General features: G+C 50.9%; 1 protein-coding gene across 8 annotated transcripts in view; it reads left to right on the top strand.

Annotated features, from left to right (window-relative positions):
* Positions 1-18,921, top strand: part of EXD3 (exonuclease 3'-5' domain containing 3) — a 301,277-nt gene that overhangs the window by 126,918 nt on the left and 155,438 nt on the right. For all 8 annotated transcript variants that reach the window (XM_082067865.1, XM_082067871.1, XM_082067868.1 and 5 more), the window contains one exon: positions 16,384-16,550. In XM_082067865.1, the coding sequence (XP_081923991.1) occupies positions 16,384-16,550 (167 nt within the window). The remainder of the gene's footprint in view (positions 1-16,383; positions 16,551-18,921) is intronic.

The following is an 18,921-nucleotide window of genomic DNA, read 5'->3' as shown; positions in this document are numbered from 1 at the left end:
TCTGGAGGAAGCTGAAACATCTGCATGTGCAGAGGCTGCTGCCTCACGCTGCCGGCAGCGCGGCTGCTCCCAACAAAGGAGACGTTGCAAAGGAGAATCTCTGTGCAAGTTTTAGTTTTTGGTGCAAAGACTAAGGATTTTGGGGACTTTATTGGTTTTGAAAGATTGGGCTTTACATGAGGGAGAGGTTCAACTTGCCACTCAGAGCTTCACCTGTGACCTGACATATCTCCTACACTCCTTGTGGAGCTGGAGAGAGCGGTTGCTGGTGTTGTGCCTCCCGTCCTGTGTTCAGTTCAAACTCACAGACAGTTTGTATCTCCCAGGCTCTGCCTAGCGATGCGATATTAAAGACACGTTGTGCTGGGTAGGAAGTGGACGATGGGACCTGAGTCCCCTGGGGAATGGGAACCAGAACTCCCCAAAGATTCCACAACAACAAACAATCAGAATATTTTGGATAATTTTTTTCAAGTTTAAGTCCAAAGAGGTTGACAGTCTTCGTGGATTTAAAGCCTGGTTTTGTTTAATTCTGTGCTGCAGTCGTAACAAAACACTCAGAGTCCTGGTGAGAGTGGTATCTCCTCGTTCGGTGGTGCTGGCCGTGCCACGTTTGGTGTGGCAGGTGACAGACATTTCTGGGCTGTTATTGCTTTTTGTTGGCCCTGAGCAATACAAGGACAGAATTTTCCTGTTCCTGCCCTGTGGGAGGAATCGAAGGTGTGATCCCGACTGCTCCTACAAAAGGCAGAAACCGGAGTTAATTGTGAGGCCCACAGAACCTGTTTGCAGCCCTGTAGCAAACTGGTTTTGGCCCCTGCGCCTGCCAGCGCCCGCGCTGCTGCTCCGTGACCGGCCGGGGCTGCGCGGCGGGGGGAGCCGCAGCAAAGGGGCAGAACGGCTGCGCACCCCCGGGAGCCGGCCTGGTCACCGCGGCCTGCTGGCAGCACGGGACCACAGGACAGCTGCCGCTTGTGTCACCTCCTCCGAGGAGAGCCGGGGGCTGAGGGAGGAGTGCTGCTGCACACTGTGCCAGCTGCTCTGCCATTCATCGCTTGCCTAACTGATGCGGGGCTGCGTGGAAACGCGCAGCGGAGCGCCTGTCCTCACAGGCAGAGGGGAAGGTGTGTAGGGTATCGATGGTAGATAGGCTGGAAAATAAGAGGCAGGCTGTGAGCCAGTTGTCTGCTCTGCTGTGTGCCAGTTCTGCGTGCTGATGATAAAGATGCTAGAATTGGGTAGAGCAGCCGCAGAGCAGGCGATACGTGGCAGCGGTCAGATGTGTTCAGGAAGGGTCATCCTGCTGGTGAGTGTGGACTGGACTCGGCCAGCAGCAAGAGGGGTTTGGTGAATGCTGACTTTTCCCTGGAAATTCTGCAGGACAAAATCGCTTTGAGGCTGAAAAGCGTGGAAGGTGTTTTTCAGTCATCTGCCAGGCTTTCAGAAAATGAGCACACAGAGCAATAGTATCTGTGAGGAGCATAGTAGGGAGGCGGCTCTGATTGCAAAGGTCACCTCTACCAGTGATCTGTATGTGAGGTGGTATCTGAGATACTTGCATGAGGTTCCCAACGTGACATGGGACTGACCAGGCTACAAAGATGCTGAGGGGTCTGGAGCATCTTTCCGTTGAGGAGACACTGAGAGAGCTGGGGCTGTTGAGCTGGAGAAGCTGAGAGGGATGTGATCAATGGATCAATATCTGAGGGTGGGTGTCAGAGGATGGACCAGACTCTGTTCAGTGGTGCCCAACGCCAGGGTGAGGGGCAACGGGCACAGACTGAAACACAGGAGGCTCCATGTGAACATGAGCAGAAACTTGTTTGCTGGGAGGTGCCAGAGCCTGGCCCAGGCTGCCCAGAGCGGGTGTGGAGTCTCCTTCTCTGAGACATTCAGACCCCCTGGACCCACCTGTGTGATCTGCTCTGTGACCCTGCGTGAGCAGGGCTGGGCTGGGGATCTACAGAAGTCCCTGCAACCCCAAACACTGTAATTCTGTGATTGCCAACTCGGGTGGCAGCTGGAGTGCGAGGACGCCTCACGTAGCACCTGAAATTCTTCCTCCTGGTTTAACAGAGGCTTTGGGAATAGGCGGCTCTGATATTTGCTGCGCCACTTTGAGCGCGCAGTGTTCTCACTGCTGTTTCAGAGGGGATCTCGCAATTTGAGACCCAGCTTGGTTGGTCAGTGCCACGGCACCTGTTTTGTGTGAAGTCACCGCAGCCTCGGGGTCTGCTGGGTCCCAGGAGGGAGCTGCCCGGCCCCCGAGGGGCTGCTGTGCAGGAGACAGGCCGGGCTTGGCGAGGAAAGGCCGGGGTGCTTGTGCAGGGAATGACAGAGTATTGGGGGTGTTTCCGAGCAGTTAGAGCCCAGAAGGCACACACTTGCTCCACGATTCTAATGTCCAGAGTATTTTTGCAGGGAATAGTTTGACTGCAGCAGAGCTGACCCATTGGCACAGTTTAAAATGTTATCTCAGGGTACTTTGGCTCAAGAATTACATGTGTGTCTATTTAGACGTTCTGCTATGGAATTCCTTCTCCCGTGGAGCAGAACAGCAACACAGCTCTTCGTTTGGGACAATAACTAGAATCAGTGTTGGGCAGGGTTAAACCAGTCCGTTCTTTAGGGCTGTCTGTGTTCCGATCGCCTGTTTTGCACCGTGTCCGGGACAGCGACGGGGTAGAAATGGTACTTCAGCTTTTACTGACCTTGAGCCAAAGAGCCTTTTGTTGCTAAATCAAAGACTTTCTGTGCTTGCACGGGCGAACCCATCCCTTCATTTCTCAAATGTAAAAGCTTGAACCTTTGCAAACGTGCTGCGGTGAGGTTCTCTGGGGCGCTGCTGGGCTGCGGCTCCGCCAGCCCCTTTGGCAGCTCATGCCTGGAACCGCTCTGTGCGACTGCAGAGAAGGGCCGGGGATACAGCATCGAGAAGAGCGGCGGTGGTTGTTTCCAGGCCCCGTCGCGCAGCTCTGCCGGCCGCTCTGCTCCCCCGGGAGAGCGGCGCAGACGAACCTGGCGCCAGCTGTTGGGCGCGGGGAGAGGCCGCAGCTGATCTCCTCTGCTCCTCCAGCTGTGACACTGAGATAACTTATTTATATGGACATCTCTGACCGTGAAAATCAGACACTGTGCCAGCTCGTTCTCTGGGTGACCGGGCGGGAGATGTTGGTAATTTGCAGCAAATGTATAATAACTCGAGTTCCACTAATATTCTAGGGTTGTTATGCTACTTCACAGATAATACTCAGAAATCTGCCTAAAAATAAGGTGTAAAAGTGAAGTGCCCTCCTTTATGTGCAATACATTTGAAAAACTTTGACCGTTCCTGGTCCTTAATAGGTATAAATAGCCTTACACTACAGCAAGGAGTTGGTGTAATCTTATTTAACCGCTTAGTTTCTAAATGACAAACAGCCTCAGCGACTGGTGCTGAGATCCTAATGGGCTCTTTCTGCACAGGACCATTTTGACCTCTATTAAAATGTAACAACCTCTGGAATAAAATGTAATAGCTGTTATGCTTAAGAAGGTATTTTTAAGGGGAATTTAAAGGGCAGAATGCAATTATTTTTAAAAAACCTGTGGCTAGAACACCTGGCCAGTAATCCTGCTCTGGGGAATCTTTAATAAGGACAAGAAGTCAAAAAGGCCACTTTGCAAATATCCACATCTTGTGTCCTTCCCTAGGACTCCTGAGTTTAGGCAAACTTTTAAATTGACTCAAGATTGTTTTGAGTGCAGCAACTTCCCTCTAGTGTAAGGAACTTAATATCTGTAGGGAATTAAGCAATCTGTGCAATGCAAATGGGAAGGATATTCAGGAGGTGATTAATAAATGACATGTCTTTTGGTATAAGTCTGCATGTCAAATTATCTTTCGCTCTGTGTTCGAGTGAACTGTTTATTCAGGGATATAATGGATTTCATCACTCAGACGTCAAATCTAGACTGGCTGTTTTCCTGGAAGGTAGAAACCAAAACTCGTTTAACCAGCTGTGGTGTGGAGTCCCTCGCTAGCATTTATGGCCTCTTCTGAAGGAGGAAATTGGAACCAGGGGGTGATTGTTTTTGTTCCTTCTGGCCTTAAAAGTCTCGGGGAGGAACCATCAGCTGAAATAAGTGTTTGTGGTTCCCACAGTGTTGCTGCAGCCGAGGCAGCTCTGGGTACCGCTCTGGGTGTGAAGATGCAGGAGCTGCTCCTTGGCTCTGGTTTCCCTGCAGCTTGCCTGGTAAACTGTTTGCAAAATAATTGCATTTATCTTTCCACAACTTTAAGCAGCTCCCGAACAGCTGCCATGTAAAAAAAAAAGAGAAGATTTATTTATTTTTTTCCTTATCCATTTCCCTTTTGCAAAATAGATGGTATTTAGCCCTGGACTAGTGACAGGCTTGAGATCTGGTATCTGTCTTGTGAAGCCAGGGTTGAGGGAATTGCTTTCTGTCCGTTGAGAACCGGCCGTGTTTCTTCGCCTGGCGGCCCTGTTGCTCCTTTCATTGCTCTGCCCGCGTTTTGACCCCCGGTCAGGGACGGAGCAGAACCTCAGTGTTGGCGATCCCTCTGCTCCTGCCTGCGCCTGTCTCTTTAGACTGGGGGGTGGTCAGTAGGTCAGAGAGGTTCTCCTGCCCCTCTGCTCTGCCCCGGTCCCTCAGACCACACCTGGAATCTTGTGTCCAGTTGTGGCCCCTCAGTTCCAGCAGGACAGGGAACTGCTGGAGAGAGTCCAGCGCAGCCACCAAGATGCTGGAGGGAGTGGAGCATCTCCCGTGTGAGGAAAGGCTGAGGGAGCTGGGGCTCTGGAGCTGGACAAGAGGACACTGAGGGGGGACTCATTCCTGGGGATCAATATGGAAAGGGGGAGTGTCAGGAGGATGGAGCCAGGCTCTTCTGGTGACAACCAGTGACAGGACAAGGGGCAATGGGTGCAAACTGGAACACAGGAGGTTCCACTTCAATATGAGAAGAAACTTGTTCCTGGTGAGGGTGGCAGAGCCTGGCCCAGGCTGCCCAGGGGGGTTGTGGAGTCTCCTTCTGTGCAGACATTCCAACCCGCCTGGACACCTTCCTGTGTAACCTCATCTGGGTGTTCCTGCTCCATGGGGGGATTGCACTGGATGAGCTTTCCAGGGCCCTTCAACCCCTGACATTCTGGGATTCTGTGATTCTGTGACTGTTCTCGTTTGAGGGCTCTGGGGAGAACACGTAGCCACGATGTGATGTAAAAGTATGTTGTACCTCAGGGAATATTAAACCATGGATAAACCAGACAATAAAAGTAGCAGGCAAAGTATAGATTTCCTTCTATTTTTCAGTTTGGTTTGTAAATGGTGTCGTGTATTTATTGATAGCTGAAAGAGTTGCAAAGCACAAGGACCAACTGATAGGGCCAATGCAGAAAACAGGCACATCTGTGAGTTTCTCAGGAAAAGCACAACATAATTCTTCAGTTCCATTCTGCTTTCTGGACAGAAAGCAGTAAAATATGCATCTGTACTAATGAAGTTAGCACTAAAAGAAATGGGAACTTCTCATTTAACAAACCCACAGCTGTTGTGGGAGAAGTACACGGGAAAAGCCAAACGTGCAGTGTGTTCCATGCCTTACTATCTAAAGGAGAGTCTGTCAAAGCATCTGTACAGTTAAATGTAAATACCTCCATGTACCTCCAGTGTGGATTATTTTCTGTAAGGCCTGGAGGGCTGCTGTGCCTAATGATAATGATGATAGTTTTATTTCTAACAAATCCAGCCATTCCTAGACACATAAATCCTGGTCAAGCACAAACATACTAATGAATTCTGGTGGAACTTTACAGTAGGTACAAAGAAGCAAAGAAGAACTGCTGTGGCTTTCTGAACTATCTACCAAATTGTCAAGAATGTCAAAAACATTTTAAAAAATCAGACAAAAATGTCTCTGGAGTGACGGAAGATGAGTTTGCTCAATAATCAGCTCACGTTTACTTAAGTGTGGACCTACAGGGCCAAGCTCTGGGGATTCAGCAGAAGCTTATGGGAGCTGGGTCTTTGTCTTCTGCTTCAGTTGGTCAGTGATTCCTTTGAAAGCTCAGGACCTCAGTTTTAAAGTCGTGGCCAAATAGCCTTTATCTGCAGACATATTAACTACTGGAGAGTGAAGAAAGGAAAGCGGAGAGAGCCCCCGGGGGAAAAACATCTCCTTTAAATTGTTTCGGTGTGTTAGAGATGCTTTCTGACCTTAAACCCCCTGCAACCAGCCAGGGCTGCTGAGCAGTGTAATTACATTTCTGTCACTAGCATGCAATCATTTGAAAGCACAACTTCATCAGAAAGAGATTTGGTATGGTATAAAAAAGGCTAATTGGCTTATGGCTGTAGGTTGAGAGGTCAGTGTTATTATAGATTAAAGAGTTAAGAGCATCAGCAAGCGGTCAGACCGAACTGGAGTGCCCGGTGGTGTGTTCAGTGCAGCCGAATGAGAGGAGCATCTTAGGAGTAGGAAACAACGTAGGAAGGACTATCATCTGAAACTTTATAGGAATGAGTGGGACACCCAAGCTCCTTAAAAGCTACATCAGAAGTCTAATCTAGTGGTTTCCAGGATACTTGTTACTGACTCCAAACTGCATCAGCTGCAGGATTGTACACCACAAGGTAGAAACGGGGACCAGCTCCCATAGAACGAGCAAATCCTCGTGTTCCTTTTGCTCTAAGACAAAGGGAACCCCACCAAGGGCTCTGACAGTGGCCTCTGCAGAGAGGACGGAGCTGGTGCTCACACAGGAGGGGATGTGTTCGCCGCCTTTTTGAAGTGGGAACCAAACAGGTCGTCACATATTCCGTCTGTGAGTGGGAGACGACTCTCATTTACAGCTCTGACATGAGACAACACGATGCTCTTGCTCAGCAGTAGTTTCTGCTGGGGGACCTGCAGATGTGGGAGGCCACATTTGCCCGGTTTTACTAAAGCCTTGTACATCCTTACACACATGCACAGATCCACTTTTATGTTCTTATCCAGTCAGCAGTAAAACTATCTGGTCGTTCAGTAATCACCACAGGTTATTTAAAACCCCTGTAATCGATCGGTACCTGAGTATTCCACACACAGGTATTGGATTCTAAAGGCCTGTGCAAATCAGCCGCCTGGCACGAAGATGGTTGGGCTATTTGCAATTGATAGTTTGGCTGTATTATACTTTCAGGCGAGATTAGTTCAGCAGTTCCTGCCAAGAAGAGAACCACATAAACAGAGGATTGTTTAGAAACAAAAAGAGGTCCTCTTGACAGAGAAGTCATGTAAATGGGAAGAAACAGGAAACTAATCTTCCCTTGTTTGCTCGGAAGGAATGCATATCTCTGAGGAATGTTGTAATTATGGATTTAGGAAATCAGTCCAATTTGCCGGGGTGTGAATTTCAGAGTTCATTCAGTCAACCCTCTCAAGCATTTCTCCTTCAGAACAAAAACCACCAGGAGTTTAAATGTACCAAAAGAGATTAAAGGAGAGAATTATCTACTGCCGAGATTTGCTTTTGGTAATGATCCTGCAAAGATACTTATTATTGCTTTGGCTGTGAGCCAGGTGAGGTTTGGGCATGGCAAAAGAGAAATAAGTGGTAATCCATGTTTTTCCTGTAGGCATCTACTTTTCATAGGCTGATGATGGGAAGAGTTAGTGCTCTTGAGCAAGTATTTCCTTCGTGGAGAGTTTTGCTTATTCATTTTGAAGACTTTAGCGAATAGAAGAATGTCCCCTGCCGGGCATGCCACATTAGCACGTTCTTAGAGAGAAAAGAACCTAAAACAAGTCCCAGCCCTCTGCAGGAGGCCTGGGCTGGATTGGGCCCGTGAGCGGAGCGGGGAGAGCTCTGGGCGCGGGTGCCACGGCGGATTTTAAGTTAATCCCAGTTCAGAGCTCACAGGCCTTTTAATTCAGGTAGTGATCCAGGTGAGAACATGGAGCTCTCTGCTGACCCACCTTTCATGCAGCGATTTCCACAAGAGAAGTGCAGATCTGAGGGAGCTGCCGTATGGCAGGAGCGAGAGCAGAGTCATGGTGCATCCTGGGCAGGACGACCCCTGTGGAAAGCTGGTAAAGTAATCGGAGCCAGGACCAAGTAACAGGAGATTCCTGTTTTGTTGTTTGGCCTCGCAACTTGGAATTTGACCTGAGCAGGGAGAACGGAGTGGAGAGAGAACAAGAAAGAGGTTTCTGAGGCTCTTCCCCCGTCTGCAGATCCTCCTCCTGAAGCTCAGCGCTGCCCGTGTGGAGCTGACTGGGCTGGACCCGCGGGGTGAGTCCTCCTGCCCCGCAGGGGTCAGTGTGCTGGAATTCCACGTCTTTTGGGAAAGGAAAATCGAGCTTCTGAATTCTCATTATGTATGTGACTGGATATGGGAACCTTTAATTGAGTGATTGGTTAATCGGTATACTGGTTTAGCTCGTTAGGATTAATATCAGAGCCATCCAAGACGAATGGGAAGGCATCCCGGTGGCTTCAGCTCATGTACATCCTGACGAGCGGATGAAGTGTCATCCTGCGGGTTCATTTAGCAGCAGCAGAGACGCAGCAATGGTGGCTTCACTCCCACGGGCTCTTTCTCTTCGCGCCCCCGCAGCTCTCGCAGCCCTGTGGTGAAGTTGTACTTCGGCTTGTGCCCGTCCCAGCGCAGTGTCACCGCGGTCCCTGCCGGGCCCCGACTCAGGTGGCGTCCTGCAGACAGAGCACGAGTGCATGTCCTGCACCGCCGCTGGGCTGGATTGTGGAATGATCACCTCTGATAGTAACTCCTTCAGGCAGCCTCACAGCTTAGCAGAAAGTCATGTTTTCCTTGTTCGGGCTTCAAGATACAAACTACAATAGAGTTACGTAGTGGTGACTTGTAGAAAGTTTATGGAAGTGCTTGGCAATTGTATAAATCTTCTTAGGGCTGAGAGACCAGAGGAATTCGGTGGGTTCTCTGAGGACCAGGCTCAGTGAAGCTCAGGAGCACCCAACGCGCAGGACGCGATGGGAGCCCTCGCTTCCTTAAACGGGAGAGCGCAGTTGGGCGTTTGCCGCCGTGACACGTTGTTTGTGTGTGTGTGTGACACAATGACAAAGGGCGAATAGATAAATGCTACTTCAGAATACACTGGGAAGATAAGGGTTGCCAGTTTGTCTTCAATGCACTGTGTTATTGGACTCAGACAAAGCATCTACTGTGATAAGTAACACGCTGCTTTGTGCGCTGAAAGAGTTTGGCCAATTTCCCCATCCTCATTCATCTTCAGTCTTGCCAAGTGCTGGAATGCTCCCAGAAAATATCTGCAGCCTGCCATCGTGGGACCGAGAGGTGTGAGAAATCTGGAGGCATGTCAAAACTGTGGCTTATGTATTCAGAACGAGTCCTTGGGCCTTCGCTGATCCCTGCGATGAATAATATTCAGCAGCTCCAGGGCCAGGGTCAGGTTAGAATTCAGAAGACACCTCTGCGGGGATTGGGAGAACGGGATTGCAGGGATTGCACAGACCCTCGGGACAGACAGGAGAAATAAATTATATCGTAAAAAGCAAGCAGGGTAAAATTACCTCGGCCTATTTGTTAAGTAATTTTATTTTTGTTTTTTTATGAATGGCATGCAATTATTTTTTCCTCCAAAGAAAGATTATTTTAATAGAGTTAAAGCGACTCTGTAGCTTATTAAAGACATACATCTATGATATTCCCTGGGCGAGTAGTGGAGGGGAGAACAAGTAGTGCAGGTGAATGCACTGTAATTTTGTGTATCAGCATACCTGGAATTGTTGTGGTACGGAGTTGGGGAAAATGAGTTAATTGTGGGTTAAAATAAAAAGGAAAGTTCTGATCTTCCCACTGGGAAAGTCCCCAAGGTGTCAGGCTGCACCTACACTGGTAAACAAGAGCATGAGCCGGTCTGTGACCCTGCAGACGAGTGGCACTGGTGACTCCGCAGCCTCAGGCCGCCGCGCCTCCTGCAGGTCTGTCCCAGAGGCCCTGGCTGGTCCCTTCTGCAGGCACAGCAGGGCCTCGTCGGGGTCAAAGACCATTTTCAGGACAGCATTTAGGTGGCTGCATTTGTGTGGTGGTGGGTAACATGAGTCAGGGCAGTGCTGAGCATCACCATCTTACAGATGCATCGTGGTGCCTTCTGCACTAAATCCTCCAGCGTCCTGAAGCATCTTGTGTGCCTGCAGTGCAGTTCGGAGCACTCTTGTTGGGGAGTGTGACACCTCCGTTAAGCCTCAATTTCTGTCTGGATTTGTGCTTTATCCAGCCAAGACATGTCGGTGTCCATGTTCTGCTCAGCTGCTGAAGGGAAATCCAGTAATGCTGTCAGGTCCAGCACAGTGAAGCGCCGTGTGTCGAGCCTTTCATCTCCCTGTAGGAAGTGTCGTGTGCCCTGGGAAGCGGAGCCGTTGCCTGCAGACGGTTTATCTGTTCTGTGGCTCGCGAGCTGGGTGAAGGTTGTATGAAGGTTGTATGAAGGTTGTATGAAGGACGTCCAATGCTGTGTTTGAAAAATGTCTCAACCTCTTGCTCAATATTTTTTTGAAACGCTCTCTCCTCAGATCGGACTTTGAAAGCCGAGTTCGTTCTTTACCTCTGCTGTACACCTCCTCTCATCTGTGGCAATATGCGCAGATTTTGGAGACATGATGACTTCATCTGGCAAAGATGATTTCCCTTAGGGGCTGCCTGACAGAAATTTGGAAGGAATCTCAACACAGGAAATGTATTTGGATCTCTGTGTAGTATTGTTGAGCATGATCAGGACCATCCTGTATTCTGGGTAGACGAGATCTTGGGTGTTCTTTGCCCGGGAGGTGCTTGGAACATGAAAGCAGCAGTCGCTGCAAGAAGCCGCCTGTCTGCGTGGAGACGAGTCTCAGAGCCGGGGAATGCGCCGCGGCGCTGATCACAGCATCGGAGCCTCATTTCGGTTGGAAGGAGCCTGCGGAGGTCTCTTCTCTGTCCTCCTGTGCACAGCAGGGCCAGCGGAGTTGGACAAGGTGATACAGGGCCCTGCCTGGCTCCACGGCCCCTCTGGACCCATTGCAGTGTTTAACCACTCTCACTGTCACCTTTTTTCGTTTTTCTTTAGGCCTGGATGAAATTTATGGAAGGTTTTGACCCATCTTCTCTATGATCCTCCATGATAAAATTGAAGAGAGTGATTCTGTTCCCCTGTATCACCCACTTAGCCTTCCCCAGGCTGAACAAGCCCTGCTCCCTCAGCCTCTCCTTTTGCACCAAGTGCTTCAACACCCTCACTCAGCCCAGTGGCTCTTTGCTGAACTCCTGTTTTTCAGCATCTCTGACACTGGGGTGCCAAAACCAGGCGCCGTGTCCAGGTTTGGTGTGACAAGGGCAGGACGTCCCTCACCCTGCTGGCTGACACACAGCTGGCTGTGCAGCCGGACGGTGCGTTTGACAGATGAGCTGTACGTTTGTTTTATTTCTGGCAGTGGTGTCTGGACTTGAGAGTGAGAAATTGCATTGGTAAGGTTGTGTGAGCCAGATGCGTCTCATCACACCATGTTGTCCTGGGGACTCACCAGGAGCGAGCAGCTTCAGTCAGGTTCCCCAGAAACAATAAGGTCCTTGTGAGGAACAAAGGCAAGCTGGCTTTAAGAGTCGCCTTTGCCTTGATCCCTTCGAGCGATATGGTAAGTTAGACTCCTCTGAATTGCCTTTGGAAGAGCTGATTGCATGGGCAGAGCGGAGCGGCGGCTCCTGGTTCCCAGAGCTGAAGGTGGGCAGTGTGAACATGCCCCAGGGAGCCCCGGTGCCTGTGCTGTTGAAAGAGAGCAGAAAACCCACTTCCCCGCCATTGATGTGGTCGTGGCCTCCAGAACACCGGAGTGTGGCTCTGTCAGTGACGCACTGATTGCTATCTGAAAGTCACTCTGCTGGGATGTGAATGGAGGCTATTTTGTTCTTCCGCAGCTCATAAATGAGCGCGTCTGAGCGGGCAGCGCCCGTGAGCGGGAGAGCAGCTCGAGCGGTGAGAACGCGGCTTTCTCATCCTTCTGCCTCTGTGCCGAGCAGCCCGCAGCTCCCACAGAAACCCGCTGCAGGAGCCGGTGCACGTGGAGGCGGCAGCTTCTGTCCATGTGCCGTCCGTGTGGGGTGCCCAGGAGTCGGGGTCCCGTTTCTGTCCCAAACAGGCGGTGACGCTGGGCTGAGCTGGCGCTGGGGTCCCAGCTCCAGGACTTGGGTGATGCTGCAGCCGCTCTCCGTGTAGTCCAAACAACACTAACTCCAAAACAAATCTTGAGTAGGAAAAAATAAAGAACCAAACTATAATAACACAGCGGGATGTTCCAGGGCGTCTTGGAACAGGTGTGTGCGCAGGACGTGCGGCACCGCGGCGAGTTAGAAATGCTGCTCTCTGCCGCTTGCGCTGGTTTTGTCCTTTCAAGCTCCACGTTTCTTTTTTCTCCTTAAGTTGCTGGCTCTAAAATATTCTGCTTGACATTTTCTCTCCACTAACAGGATTTTTTTGGTGGATCCTGGAAGCACTTGAGAACAGCGGAAATTGGCCAAGACATTCAAAAGTTAAATTAAAATCTGACTCTGCAAATAGTCAGTGTCAGCAGTGTGAATGATTCCCCTCTCTGGTAAAGGATGCTGAGGGAAAGCAGAGAATTGTATTGGACAGAAATGCAACTTTACACATAGAGATAAAAGTAATCTAGGGCTGGCTGGGGTGACTTCCAAAGACCATATTGGATACTTGGATCCAAAATTATTGATAACAATGGGGGAATTGCTGATGCCATGGGTTAAGATCAGGACATTCCTAAGCTTGCTCTGCACTGGTGCTTGTGAGCTTTGTAAAGCGCTCGGCTGGGTGAGAACAGGATTTATGGGTAGGTAATCACCAGCAGTCATTCTGGAAGGCTTTAATCATGGATTATTGTTGGTGTCAGGAGTTTTTGTGTGCGCCTATGGATTAAAGAATGTATGATATGTGTAGAATTCAGCGAGGGTTGTAAACAAGCCTCGTGGTATATGGAATCTTTTCTGCTCGGAGGTGTTGCTGATGTTGATCAGAACTGTGCCAGGTTCCTCTTGAGAAGCGTTCGTGTACTGAAAACAAAATACACGAAATGTCATCCCTAGTGAAACGTTTGTCTCCGCATCTGTGCCCACATCTTCTGGGGCCAAAGTTTCCACATTTCTGCTTCTCGCAGAGCTGTTGCGGTGGAAGCCTTTCCCCTTTAGAGCAACGTTGGGTTTTTGCAGTAAAAAACAAAGCAAGCTATTTTCTGCTTCAGAATGCAAGATGTCATATCTCTGGAGAGATTAACCTTCTTTGCAGAGTTGTTTTTGTGGTTGAAAGAATAAATCTGTTATCATTAAAATAATAAAAAAAATCTGCACCTCATTATTTCCAGAAATAAAGCTGACATAATGAGGATTTATTAAGAACTGACTCTGGGTGAACTGAAGAGACGTTCAACCCCAAAGACTTTGTGTTCTAGAAAAAAGGCAGGAAGACAATGGAACGGACACAGGGGATGCTAGAGGAGGGAATTGCGCTGTGATGTTAATAAGAAAATATGTTCTTTTGGGGAAGGCCTCTGCGAAGCGGCCTGGCACACGGCAGGAGCTGTTCCAGCCTCCCCCGGCGTGGGTGCTTGGCTGAGCTGGGCCGCACGGGCAGAGGTGTGGGAGATGCACCAGGTGCCGGGACTGGCACGGCCGGGGGGTCGGGGAGGGCACGCAGGGGAAGAAGCGTAACCGTGATCGCCGCTCCTGTCCTGCTCACCCTTCTCTGGGGAAGAAGCATAACCGTGATCGCCGCTCCTGTCCCGCTCGCCCTTCTCTGGGGAAGAAGCGTAACCGTGATCGCCGCTCCTGTCCCCCTCGCCCTTCCCTGGCCGACCGGCCCCTGCTGTGCTGGACCCGTCCCATGACCCCGGCTCCTCGCTGGGCCACCAGCCGCTGAGGAGCAGCAGGACAAGCATCCCTCCACATAGCCCTGAGAAGAAAATGTGCTTGGGCGTTTGGCAGAGTCGGGGGTGCAGACTTGGTGCCGAGGCAGCAGTGTTTATGAGCAGGCTGGCTCCGCGCTGCCTGGGATGCCAAATTTCTCTGTGGCTTTTCTTCCAAGCCTCTACCCCCCTTGCACCTCTATGGGGTGGGTCATTGTTTTGTTTTGTTTTGATTTTTTTTCTTTTCTGCTTCCCTTTTCCCTCGGGGCCGTCAACAGGTTTGTTTCCTGGTCTCTGTGCAGGGTGTCTGCTTTGAAGACGACTTCTCACCTTTGAGTTACTGAAGGAATGTGAGGAATGAGGCCCCGTGGCCCCAGCCTCCCACCCAGCTGTGTCTGTGCACGCAGGGGAGGAAGGTGAGGAAGATGAGGTGCCTGGGATCAGACTCCGACCCTGCAAGTGCTGCTTGGTGGGCAGCGAAGGGGAGATGGCAGTGGCGTGTGTGGATGGACTTTAAATGCATATTGAGCATTTAACTGCACTGACAAATCCTCATTGTTAGTGCCGGCAGCAGTATCGCCGTATAGCTACACATCCTGATCCACCATGGGGAGTCTCAGCTTGCTTTAGCAATTAAGTTCTCTTGACAACGTTAACGTCTAAGGCAGATCCATGAGTAAATGGGTCTGGCAGGAGGATGAGTTGCTGATCTGGCTGCAGAGGCTCTGGGGTATTTCAAGTGCAGGTGGGTCGGCTGACCAGGGGGAGAGGGTCATTCCCACCCCCACGGAGCTGCTGTGACTGTTGCTGTCACCGTGTCCGTATTTCTCTTGCAACTGCGTCTGCCAAGCGGGTGAACAAGACAGAAGAGCTTTGGTGAACCCCGCGGTCGCAGTGGTGTCTGCCCAGCCCTGCCCGTCGCTGCGCCCTCAGCCGGGCCGGGCAGCGGCCGTGCTCCGGCCAGGCTGGCTCCCGGTGGTGTTTGGGCTGGAACCCCCGGCAGCCGCGGTTTGTGCTCGTGCCGCAGGCTCTGCGCTGCGCCGGGGCTTCTGCCGGCAAACAGCCGGGAACGGGGAGTGTCCAAAACTCCCTGTTTGCAGGTGCACGTCACAGCGACACTGAGATCGTTGTGTTTGTTTTCTTACGGGGAAAGGCTGAGAGAGCTGGGGCTGTTCAGCTGGAGAAGCTGAGAGGGATCTGCTCAATGGATCTGAGGGTGGGTGTCAGAGGATGGACCAGACTCTGTTCAGTGGTGCCCAACGCCAGGGTGAGGGGCATCGGGCACAGACTGAAACACAGGAGGGTCCGTCTGAACATGAGCAGAAACTTGTTTGCTGGGAGGTGCCAGAGCCTGGCCCAGGCTGCCCAGAGCGGGTGTGGAGTCTCCTTCTCTGAGACATTCAAACCCCCTGGAGCCACCTGTGTGATCTGCTCTGTGACCCTGCGTGAGCAGGGCTGGGATGGGGATCTACAGAGGTCCCTGCAGCCCAGCCAGGCTGGGAGTCTGTGTCCGTGTGGCTGAAGCAATCATCCAGTTGTCATGTCCATGCAGGCCTTGAATCGACACAAAGGGAGGAATTTCTTGTACCCAGCCCTAGTTCTTCACAGCTGAAACGACTGGTCCAGGTTCCTCTCGTATTCAGTGGGGCTCAAGCAGGACTTGCAGAGCACAGTTTATACAACTCTTTCCCAAGCGGGTGACACCGTCCCCATCACCAGGCTGTGTCGGTTGCTCTGGTGTCTGTCACACCAGGGGCTGTGGCATCGTGCTGGGGGAGGGACCTTGTCCTGGTGTCCCAGCGTGCGGATGGGCTGCGGCTGACAAGCCTCTTCCTCGCCATGAACACCAGGCCGGCTTTGCTGGTGTGTCCTGCCTGTGACCCGTGTGTGACAGGCAATCCTAGAAATCCTGGAGGGGACAACACGCGACCAGCTTACCTGGGGGGAGACTGAGCCGTCCTGTTTTCTCTCCCAGGACATCAAGTCAAAACATCATTTCAGTGCCATGTGCAGGCACAAAGTGGGACTAAAACAATCCAGGCTCTTACCCCTTCCATAATGATGTGGCTAACGAGCCCAAAGCCCTTTACTGGTCAGTGAGTGGTTCTGATTTTGCTTAATATAAACAGTATCTGAGCAAATGACGTGCTGGTTGTCAGTCAGGCTAAATGGTGTTTTTCTATCCTCCTTTCTCTGTGCTGCACCTGCAAAATGGTATTCCCAGAACAAATAGCCATGCTGGCGGGGGACCCGCGTACCCAGTTAAAGGATGTGTTCTTCATCCCTTGGCAAGAAGGGCAGGACTCACTGGGTTTGAACAAAATCCCTCCTGCGGTGGGAGGATTGCTGCTCCTCCCTGCCCGCCCTGCAGGACGCTGTCTGCTGGGGGGGTGCAGACACCCCGATGGGAATGGCGCGGACAGTCTTCCTTTAGCCTTGCTTCCCCTTTCAGAGCACAGTCGGGGAGAATCGATGGCTTCAGGGGCACCTGATGCAGTTGCTGATGCGTTACTGTGATTTGAAAACAGCAGCGAGATGGGCACAACGCTGCAACCTGCCCAAGGAGATGCTCCCTTACGGAGTGGCTGAGGAGCTTCAGAAGCTTCAGGAGCGAGAGAGGTAAGTACTCTGTTTTGTGCCTCTTCAACGTAGATTACTTGTTATACAGGGCCTACATATTTGCTTAAAATAATCAGCCATAACACTTCTTTGGGGAATCAATTTTGCAAAAACTTCCTCAGTGTGCTCAGGTCACATCTTGGCCATGTACATGCTGCATTTGCTTTTTGTAAGCCAAGTGGCTGTGAAAGGGACATTTTAAACTCGTGCCTGAGTGTGAAGCCCTGTGAGGTTGCTTCGTGCTGCAGGGGGTCTCCTGCCTCCCTCCGCCAGACCAACAGGGCGAATGAAATGATGTGGGTATGGCCTGAACATGTGTCTATTTTACTGAGTGGATTACACATCTCTCAGAGTTTTCTATAGACTCTGCATCCCCCACTCTACTGTAGTCTGATTTAATGCCTTTTAGCCATAGGTCTCCTATGGCCAAGAAAATAATTTTAAAGTTCCTTAAATTTTTCCAGTTGTCTTTATTTTCCTCCTCCTTTGACAGCTCATAAGACATTTTTCATCCCAGTCTATACCTTTGCCTCATCCAAAGCTTCAGGAAGGCAGAGCCTGGAAGAGTCACATTAATTGAATATGGGATGAAACTGGGCTCCTGAGCACAGATTTACCAAGTGATCTTAACAAGCTTTAGTCTCTTTCCCCTTTTCTAATGCAATCTCAAGAACATGGTGCTGTTGTTCCTCTAGTGCTTTGGGTTCCCCGTGTTGGATGCAGCGGTTGCTGCAATTCCTCCCCCCGCGGGAGCTTCAGCCTGTTGCATCACCTGAAACAGGAGTACGAGGGCAGAGCTACAAAAGAAAGAGCTGAAAAATCCTTATGTTAAGAAGGAGTCTTACAACTCCTTGATTTCAAGTGCACAGAACTGTGCAAACAGCCCCAGCCGGTGATCCGGGTGAACGTGCGGGTGTCGAAGGGTGGAGGGCAGAGCGTGGGCCGTTCTCTGCTCTGCCAAGTTGAAAAGAGGCTCCAGATTTAGGAAGGCACATGTGCCACCTGCACTGTTGGGAGCTGTCTGATCCCCACAGCAGGCGACACCTGGAGGAGAACCAGGGCTTTGTAACGCTGGTTCTGGGTGTTCTGTGCTGTGTCTCTTCGAGAAAATGGCCCAGATCATCTTCTTCATGCAACAGTAGCCCAGGCAGTTGCTCAGCTCTGCCACGTGGAGGAAGAAAGACTGTATTTGAAAAAATGACTCAATGCACATGGTTTGCTGAACCCCAGTAGTTCACTTCTATACTCATGTGAGTGATGGTGTATCTGTCCTGCTTCAGTGACTCTGTCCACGAGATGTTTAAGCAAGTTATTTAGAGATGGCTGTGGTGGCACCCTTTCATACACCTTTATTTTTCCTGCAGAGAAAGGCTCACACATATGCAGACTGCTGCAAGTCTTGAGCAGCTGCAGAGCCTGCAGATGATGCTGCATGAGGGCCTTGTCGGTATCTGCAGGACTGCGCGGGAGATCTGCAGCCTCGGGCGGCACGTGGCAACCCCGTCCCCGCAGCCCAACGTGCTGGTGACCCCGAGGCTGCGGGCCACACAGGCCTTGGCTTCGCAGGAGTTATACAGTGACTTGCTGGCCTGCTGCGATCAAGCAGCATTTTCTCTGCTCATTCTTGTGCAGGAATTCACCTAACTGGATCCTGTGCGGAGAAGAGGAGTGATCCCTGAACGCTGGGTGCAGGTGCAGGATTGCTCGGGGCTGTGTTGTTGCAGTCAAAGCTCAAAGCCTTGCTGACATTCGAGGAGCAATCAGGTGTTTCCAGATAGAGAAGAGAGGAAGCAGAGATAATTTTTGAGTTCCCTAGGACTCCTCCATTGTTGTACACATCAGTGACCTTATTCCAGGGCATTGTGCTTGGCTGGACTTGGCACCACTTGCCCAGTGTCTCTATCTTGCCCTCACTGGTGAACTGTGTTGGGTTGTTTTTTAGCCTGGAGTTTGGTGTTTCGAGTTCAAATGCCAAGTGAGATTAGAGGAAAGTTTGTGGGAAAATCTTGACCGCTCCCAAGAGGTACTGTTTACAGCTCTGTGCGAGCTGATAGCCCGTATCTTCAGCATCCTTCAAACACAGCCCTTAAAACCTCTAATAGGAGGAAGTAGCTTCCTAGTTGGAGCTGAACTTCTCAGTCTAGGTGATGGAAATCAGAATCCGATTTGAAACGGACTGTGTGTCCAGGGGAAGTTGATGATGGCGTCATCCATTGTCTGTTTGGTGAGGAGTAAAGCCAGCAGAAAGTCTATCATCACGGCTCCCTGGGAGACGCTGGACGCTCTCAGGTCTTGGTGTGGAAGCAGAGACAGGGTCCCCCCTGCAGGTCCCCCCTGCAGGTCCCCCCTGCAGGTCCCTCTCGGTGTGGCT

Source organism: Streptopelia decaocto (assembly GCF_964273445.1).
Source record: "Streptopelia decaocto genome assembly, chromosome: 17".
Taxonomy (NCBI): Eukaryota; Metazoa; Chordata; class Aves; order Columbiformes; family Columbidae; genus Streptopelia; species Streptopelia decaocto.
Note: the sequence above shows the minus strand (reverse complement) of the source record. Positions and strands in the feature narration are given on the sequence as shown.